Below are 9114 nucleotides of genomic sequence, written 5' to 3'. Positions count from 1 at the left end.
GCAGGATGAATGGCAACTTTCCCTTAATCCTTTTGCCATACACATATGCACACGCACACACACACACACACGCTGACACACATGCCATGTCAGGCTTACGAACCCACACAGGCATACACTCCAACACACACACACACACACACGTATGCACACACAACCATACATGCACATGTATACAGATACACATACGTATGCACACAATCACACGCATGTATGCACACACAACCATACATGCACATGCATACACAAATGCATGTACATACACATGTACACACACATATGCCACACACACACACACACACACACGTATGCACACACAAACCACACATGTATTTACTTGTTTATTTATTTATTTTGAAAGAGGACCCATCGTGACTTGTTCCAGTATCCAGTTCAGTGTAAAAGCGTGAAACTAGTCAGTGCACAAAGCTCAGATATAGTTTGACTGAGCCAGCACAATTTTAAGATATGATGAAGCGAAACGTTTATCCTTGCTTTATGTTATAATTGTGCTGCAGTTGTTATGTGGATTAATTGAATGCATTGAAGTAAAAAAAAAAAGTTGGCAGTCAGTCCAAATAGTTTTACTCTCCTTATTCAAACAAAGCTGAAATTATGTTAGCAACGGAGGTTCCCTGCAATAGGCTATTCCTTTGTCTTCTGCATCCCTGTAATGTATCCGAAGGTGAGTTATCCGCGTCAGCCTCCCCCACTCCCCCACTCCACAAATGACTTAAACCAGGCCACAGTGCTCCTGGGGTGTCGAGCTAGTAACAGCCCAGAATTTGGTCCTCTTCGTTTGGCTAATTTCCCTACTTCTGGAGATTCAGCAACAACTTCCACATCTCCGTGCCGAGGAACCTGGAAGACAACAGACCTGGAAAATCCGTAAACAGAAGAAACGGCATGAACGATTTCAAGGGGTAAACGCTAATACATCCATCATTTTATGTTAAGGGTGCCCTAACTTCGCTAAAGTCGATAGTAATGGCCAAAATATTTAAATATTTATGTGTGTTAAAATTTTACCTCTGCTATAAAAAAACCCCCATATTTCTAGGGGACCGCTTGTCCTGATCTACTGGCTTTGCCATTTGGTTCCATGGTGTCTCGGCACGGGTCTGCATACTCAACGTAAGTACTTTCCCTATCAGAACTGAATTGTTTGAGGAAAAAAATGTGACTGGTGCAATTGAACGCATGTTATTTTTCATAACTGGATTCGTTACTGGTATTAGTCACTTGTAGCCTGTTTCCTGCACCACATTGACAGAAAGTACATATTTAAATTCATGATGCAGTTCAGTGCTTAACGAGATTAACCGGGAGGTTTCATATGAAACAGTGGCGCGATGCTCGATGAGGCCCGGCGACGTTTCAGGCGGCATGCTAAGAAAAGACTGGTGTGTATTTACCCCCAGGGGGTGTACTTACAGTGCAGCTTTTCAAACAACGGTCGCTTTTACGCTCTACACTGTCAACATAGTGTCGCTGCGAAAGTTAACACTGCGGTAAGTGTGAGAGAGTGGTAGAAAAGCTGTCCTTAAAAACACAAACACACCACGTCTCCGACCACGTATCCCAGTCATGTACGGACATACATCCGCAAACACTGACAGTAAGAGGAACCGTTTTAGATTGAATTTCTTGTAAATTACACTTTCGACATGGTGGGCAAAGGTAAATTGTATTTCATACACCGTAACTGTTATTTGCTTGATTACAGAATTTTCGTTCTCTGCTGTTGGTGGAATTCAATCCGAAAAATCGATGTGTTCCCAAATTGCAGTTGGGGAGGACACCGTGCCAGGTAACCTCAATTTACATGGATTTTTATCCTATTTTGTGGTATCATTGCTATGGCTCTTGTGAACCCGTATCCACCTGATTCCCCGCAGGGTTCCATATCATTTCGCAGTTTCACCTCGCCGCGGAGTCATTAAGAGGGTCTGTCAAAACGGTGGTTGGCTCGGCGCCTATGCACGTGGCATATAAATTAGGACCGGAATCCAACTTCAAGATACAGACCAGGTACATCTTAACCATAACACACCATTTGCCATTACTGAGTTAGCTGGATATATGCACTGAGTAAAACCTGGACACTGCCCAAATCTGGAACACGGACTGAAATAAAGAGAGCTGTTCCAAGTTTTAGGCCAACTTGGTGCAGTTATCCAGACTGACTAACGACTGACTTTGTGGAACGGGTACCTCATAAACGCTGTGTTGCACTGTAGGGTATTTGTCAGCCAGCGTCGCCATCTAGTGGCCGTAATGGCATCTCTGTCCATGGTGCTGAAATAGGAAATGACGTGTTGCCGGCTGGTAGTGGGCACAGTGCCATTTCACATTGCCAGTCACATTATCACTACGTCGATATGCATTTTGATTATGGACTGATCGTCTACATGTAATCGAACATTTTCAGAATTTTCAACTACACAGCTCTGCGCATTGTATTGTAGACCTATTTACAAGGGAGAAAGTAATGTATTAGGCTGCTTGATGAAGGTAAACTCATCAAACAAACAAATAGGCAAACAGTAACTTAATTCTGTTGTTTTAGATCCGCATACCCTCTTGGACTACCGGAAGAGTTTGCTTTCCTGACTGTATTTCGGATGGACAGAAGTACCAAAACCAAGAACTGGAACCTGTGGCAAATCCAAGACGTCAATGCCAACGAACAACTGGCCGTGGGGCTGAATGGGGAAAGCCAATCTCTGGAATTCTCATATACCACGCCCGATAAAATAAGACAGACTGCGGTGTTCTCTTTCCTACCGTTTCTGTTTGATTCGCAATGGCACAAGATAGTACTGGTCGTCAAGAAGGGAACGGTTTCTCTTTTCGTCGACTGCATAATGATGGACTCTCAAAACTTGTCCCCACGAGGCAAAGTGAATCTGGACGGCTTTACTGTGATAGGAAAATTAAAGGATAACCCCGCTATTGCAGTGCCGGTAAGTTTATCTTGGGAAACGACAGAAAGTTTTCTTTTAATAGGCCTAAGTGCACACGTTGATTACACAATAAATTACGTAGGTAAAACTGGAAAATATGAGGATAGCAGAAAACTTAACTTCATTTGGACCACAAGGCCTTACTCACCAACCCCTACATTCATAATTGTATATTCAAATATCAAACAAAGGTATGTGCACATGCACATAATAGGGATAAATGAAATGCAAACTCATGGAACTAAATTCTGTTTCACTGATTCACTCTGGGGAAAAAAGGGTTCTGAAAGGGTTCTTTGGCTTGATTCCGTAGGGGAACCCTTTTTAGTTCTTTATGAAACCCTTTATCATAGTTATGAAGTGTGAAAACTCCCATACAAAGAACCATTTTACCCGACAAAACCCCACTTAACTAGATAGGGTTCTTCGGCCCTATTGCTGTGAATACGCAATCAATGCATTAATGTTCTCGGCTAATGCACAATGAGGCGTTCGTTTCACGAAACGAAGTAAATTAAAGTTGCGAGTAAGCTATATACTGGACGCATAAGGAAATGTTTTGGAATTGTTTGAGGAAATAGCCAACGGAGTTCTTTAAATGGATGGTTTTGTTTCCAACTTCTGGAATCCATCTGCTCCGACAGGCACTTGGGAAATGTCACACTAGGTCTCTATCTCAGCGGAGACGAATTTTCAAATCGTGTTACAGTCTAAGGCCTTAATATTCCTTCAAACTGCTTCTACAAATAAATATAGGAATGTGAACATTTTCTTTTCTAAATTATTCTTAAAAGCAAAACGTAGGCTTTGCTAAGATTTTTTGCCTATCTGCATGCCGTTGCCGAATAGCCAATTTTAAGGCACATATTTTCGTTCATAAAATGTCAGGACTATTTGAATGCATTCAGTGGATTCGACATTTGATAACAACATAAACGAGTATTTAATACATGGATGTGAACATTCTGTTGTTAGCATTCAGTGTATTTGTATGTATGTTTGCATTATTACTTTCTTTAATTAGATATTTAGCCCCTCCAGTTGAATTAATATTTTATAATTACAGGTATATGTCTACTAATCCTAACAATTCCGATTTCCCCCCCAGTTTGATCTGCAATTGATGCTGATTCACTGTGACACTACACGCGCACATCCAGAAACCTGCAACGAACTTGCCACCAGAGGATCGGTAAACATACCAACATTTCTAATAAACTCGATTTATAGATATTCATAATATGAATGTCCCAAAAAACCGACACATTTTGAACTAGTTTCGCAGACCCACATTGAGCTTAGTCCTGGACTAAATTGAGTTATGGATAGTCTCCATTCAAGATTGAATTTAGTCTAGGACTACCCTGGTGTAAAATTCAGCTGTGACCAGCTTGAAATACCATCTACCAGCGGTTTCAAAGCATAGCTTGAGCTGTTTTTTTCCAGTAGGGTAGACTTAATCATGTGTCTGTGAAACTGGCCCGTTGTGTCAGTTGTGTCTTTCTGTACAATGCAGTTTGTACAGTTACCGCAACAATTGTGTTTAAATGGTAGCGTAAGGTTCCCATAGAGGCATCCAATAACTTCAAAGGGGCTTTTTAAATCGCCAGGTAACAATCTCCCGCGAAATGTTTAAACCTTCTGTCTGCCACCGGTGAGCCCTCCCTGCTCAAATTGCCCAGAATCCCACCAATCACATTCAGTATCCAAGCTCTGCATGAATAAACATGAACCAATGACTGCAGGAGAATCGCTTACCTTTCTCATACTAGGGAGGGAGTCAGTTGGGCAGTTTTGTCGGGGGGTCCGTCAGCCCAACTGTTCCTAGAAAAGGGCCTTATTGTATCTTGCTAGCCATCTGGGAGACCATGGCTAGCGCCATAATTTTTCGCCGGTCGCTGTTGGTTGTTTTGCTGCAGATTTTCGTGATTTGCTCCGCTCAAGTAAGTTTCCTCATTCCCGCATCTTCTCTTTCAGGTTGCCGAGGCAGGGCTTGAGGTGAGCTTTCCAAATGCGTGCCTTGTTCTGTCCGCGCTCCTTTCTATGAAACTGTCTTTTTTTTCTCTTTAAAACGGAGGAAGACATCCTTTGAAACTTTTAGGAGTAAATGCAAGTGCCTGTAACAGATATATATATTTAGGTTTGTTTATTCTCGTATATGTACACACCCATGTATATGTATCTGTGTGTGTAAGGTAAACTATGACTGGATTATGCAGTACCTTTGAGCTGTAACGCCAGGTACTGTACCCATACGCGCGCCAACACGCATTTCGAATTTTAATAAATTATACGCAGTGTACAGAGCGAGTTTTTAAGGACAGGACCGACACTGAAATTCAAGCAGAAGTAACTGATTCTTTGTGCATTTATGTTTTTGTGCCGTACATATGTTTACATGTGTTAATAATGTATAATATTGCAACATAGGTATTCGTATGCCCTAGGCGTGATACGAATAGGAAAAAGTGCACGGATGGCAATATGAAGGTCTTTTTCACCCTCGCTCTAAACCTCCACAGTAGGAGCATTGTTTGGGCCTCTACGGATACGTCTCCTGGTTTAGTCCAGAGGTAATCCCAACAACGAGGCCCGTTTTCACTGCGGAGGGCTTTCCTGACTTCAGGAATGTGTGTTCATGAAACCGAACTGGACGCAAACAATGACACGATTATTGAATTTCTCTCTGCAGCGAAACCAGGCCGGTCCCCGTGGGCCCCCCGGCCCACCAGGTCCTGCAGGCGTCCCCGGAATCGATGGCATAGATGTAAGGTCCACCCTGCCATTTCAAACGCCTATTGACACAAGGGGCAACGTTATCCTTCAGGGCTTCATTATATCTCCCCAAAATAATTAATGCAATTAACCGTAATCAAAACCGGTAAAGAACAGCATTAAATACAGACTAGCAAATTTACAACAGTGCATGCAGCAAATTAAGAATGGCGGTAATCGAGGAAACAACCTTACCGGTAAAAAAAAACAATAAAATGTCAATCGGCTCGTGTGTGTGTTGTCTTTTAGGGTGACAGGGGTGAAGAAGGCGTAGACGGCCCTCTCGTAAGTACAGTTGTCATTATAATAGTAGCCTATTAGATGTTAGATTTTGAACCTCTATTATTACCGTCATGATTGCAGACTATTTCTCGCTGAGCTGACATTCGTTTTCCCATGGGAATAACAGGGTCCAGATGGGGATGCTGGAAAACCAGGATCTTCAGGATTGCCAGGACTGCCAGGTGCTGATGTAAGTATCATTATTATTATTATTATTATTATTATTATTATTATTATTATTATTAATTATTATTATTATTATTATTATTATTATACTTCTCTGCCGATCGGGAGCACAAAATCTCTTTTGTTTTGACGGATCCATTAACATAGAGCCGCGAAGAGGATCCTTCCCACACAAGTGTGGAGAGCTATGTTGCCTGTGTAAAAGTTCGTCGTCTCTGGTCACTGCCCTTGTGCATCATGCTGATACCGATCCATTTTGCCGCACATGCGCACAGTACCCTACTTTTATTCTTTTATTCTGATATTGACATGTTTCTTTATGATATTGCACTTTCATGTTTTAAAATGTCTTTTGTACTGTATGCAGATAAAGAAAGAGATGTAATATCAGCTCAAACAGTAGCCTACATCAAGTATCCGTGACAAATTAGTCGTTTTTTTTGACGGTGTATATAAGGTGATTTTTGTAATTTCCTATGTAACGCGAATATGTATGAATTTGTACTGGAGCAGCTGTACTTTAATTACGGAACAGGAACGTCTGTTCTGGTTTTGATTGGGTTTAGCGGTTTAGAATTATATTTAAACGTGAGGTTCACGTGCTATGCTAATGTAATTTGCGTTTGAAAACAGAGATTTCAAAGGAGCATTGTTTTTATCCGTGAGAGAATGATGTTCAGATGAACTGAAGCCCCTCCCCTGGCTTATTTTCACAGGGTTTGACCGGCCCGGCGGGAGAGGAGGGACCAGACGGCCCTCTGGGACAGAAGGTATGGACTCAAATAAGGCTTCTCTATCCGTGAATCGGCCCCAGAAACCGGCCAAGACTGCAGTCTCCGGCGGCAGCTCACCGCTGGGTTGTAACTGCTTAAGAACTTCCTCATGATGCGAATGGCCTGACCCCGCTGTAGCCGCCGGCTCAAATGCTCTCTTTGTTCTTAATAAGCTCTGTGGGAAAACACTGGTGCAGTCTGTTTAAGGGGCTCACAGCTCACTGAGGCTGAGGTACAGGGGCAGAGGTGTCTGAGGCTGCTGTCTGACAGTTAGGGCAGTTAAACACTGAGGGCAGTTAAACGCTGAGGGCAGTTTAATCCCCCAAGCTATTTCCAGGGGCTGGGGCGGGGCCACTCCCACTCCATCATCAACAGCACTTGTTTTTCACTCCTGTTCATTTTACTGAGTGAGAAAACCAACGACTTCCGAGGATTTGTGTCCAGGAAGTGTAAAAAAGAGCCATCTCTTGTGGGTGGGTCTTGGGTCCTGTTGCTGTGAAACCTTGAGAGATGAATTTGTTCTTATTTTCCAGGGAGAACCTGGGAAAGCTGGACCACGTGGAGAAGCGGTGAGTAGATGGACAGATAGATTGACAGACAGACAGAAACACAGACAGAGAGGTGGCCTTGGTTTCTCGTTGCCATCTTGCATGCAGATTGCTTTGTAACAGTCATGTGACCTGCTAAGGCCACAGTCTGCCATATCAGACATGTCAAACAATTACAAACAATTACACATGAGTATATTTTTCAGTGTTGCATCAACTCTGAGCCCCTGTTGGACTCATATGTACTCTGTTTGAGTTCAATTAACACTGGACATTTCATTGTGTCTCTCATTGCAAAACAGTACTGAAAATTAAAAACTGTTACAAAATTGGAAAATTGATGCTATTAGCCCCTATTGCAGCACTGATATATTCATGCACAAAAAAAAATAGATCTCTGTCGCGTTTAAAAAAAAAAAAAAAAATCATAGCAATACTCATAATTCATACATTAGAGACTGAATTCACAGGTAGCTGCCCTGTGCTGTACTGCTGGGTAACTGTTTAAAATCTGGGTGCTAGCTGCACTACCAATGATATTCACCCGAATCACACACTGGCCCCGCCCCTCCATTCTGTCACTGTGGGGCCCCTCCCCCTCCCCCTCCCCTAACCTGCCTGCTCGGTCAGGACTGATGATGGAGCTTCTCACCTCAGTCAGAACAGCAGAAATATTGCCTAAACACCCATCTCTTCAGCCTACACCTCAGTTCCTCCTCCGAAACCCTGTCTAGCTAGCCCTAACAACTGGTTGGGTTTAGCTTCTTTATTAGTTTGTTTTCAGAGCCTGGAACTCTTTGCTCTTGTTTGTAGTCCCAATGCTCATTAGTTTTGTAATGTAATTTTGGGTAATTTGTTTTGTTATTTTGTTTTTGTTTATACGACTTAATTACTTAACATATTGTCAATTGCGTACAGTTCGCCAAATTCCTGTTGCTCTTGGGTCTATACTTTTCCCCTCCAGGGAGTTACTGCACTTTGTGTCTTTGCACGAATACCTGTACTATCATAGGAAAGTAAATGTTTTGATTGTATTTCTCCTTTGTCTTATCTCCTGACTGTTATCGAGAATGCACTCATTATCATAGCTGTATCCATTAGCATGGGGGTGTTCATTATCATAGCTGTATCAGTTAGCATGGGTGTGTTCCTTATCTTAGCTGTATCAGTTAGCATGGGTGTGTCCATTATCTTAGCTGTATCTGTTAGCATGGGTGTGTTCATTATCTTAGCTGTATCCGTTAGCATGGGTGTGTTCATTATCTTAGCTGTATCAGTTAGCATGGGTGTGTTCATTATCATAATGATATCCATTAGCATGGGTGTGTTCACTATCTTAGCTGTATCAGTTAGCATGCGCGTGTTCATTATCCTAGCTGTATCCGTTAGCATGGGTGTTCATTATCTTAGCTGTATCCGTTAGAATGGGTGTATTCATTATCTTAGCTGTATCTGTTAGCATGGGTGTGTTCATTATCTTAGCTGTATCCATGAGCATGGGTGTTCATTATCTTAGCTGTATCCGTTAGCATGGGTGTTCATTATCTTAGCTGTATCCGTTAGCATTGGTGTGTTCATTATCTT

The 9114-nt window shown here is 42.3% G+C and overlaps 1 protein-coding gene across 1 annotated transcript in view; it reads left to right on the top strand.

The window, feature by feature from the left end:
- The first annotated feature begins 1667 nt into the window (after nucleotides 1-1667).
- Nucleotides 1668-9114, top strand: part of col9a1b (collagen, type IX, alpha 1b) — a 31291-nt gene continuing 23844 nt past the window's right edge. The window contains exons 1-10 of the mRNA XM_061228669.1: nucleotides 1668-1680; nucleotides 1899-2031; nucleotides 2570-2966; nucleotides 4075-4102; nucleotides 4821-4909; nucleotides 5659-5733; nucleotides 5991-6026; nucleotides 6151-6213; nucleotides 6926-6979; nucleotides 7516-7551. Coding sequence (XP_061084653.1) covers nucleotides 1668-1680; nucleotides 1899-2031; nucleotides 2570-2966; nucleotides 4075-4102; nucleotides 4821-4909; nucleotides 5659-5733; nucleotides 5991-6026; nucleotides 6151-6213; nucleotides 6926-6979; nucleotides 7516-7551 — 924 coding nt within the window. The remainder of the gene's footprint in view (nucleotides 1681-1898; nucleotides 2032-2569; nucleotides 2967-4074; nucleotides 4103-4820; nucleotides 4910-5658; nucleotides 5734-5990; nucleotides 6027-6150; nucleotides 6214-6925; nucleotides 6980-7515; nucleotides 7552-9114) is intronic.

The sequence above is a fragment of the Conger conger genome, chromosome 18 (genome assembly GCF_963514075.1).
Source record: "Conger conger chromosome 18, fConCon1.1, whole genome shotgun sequence".
Classification (NCBI taxonomy): domain Eukaryota; kingdom Metazoa; phylum Chordata; class Actinopteri; order Anguilliformes; family Congridae; genus Conger; species Conger conger.
This window is presented reverse-complemented; position numbering and strand designations above follow the sequence as displayed.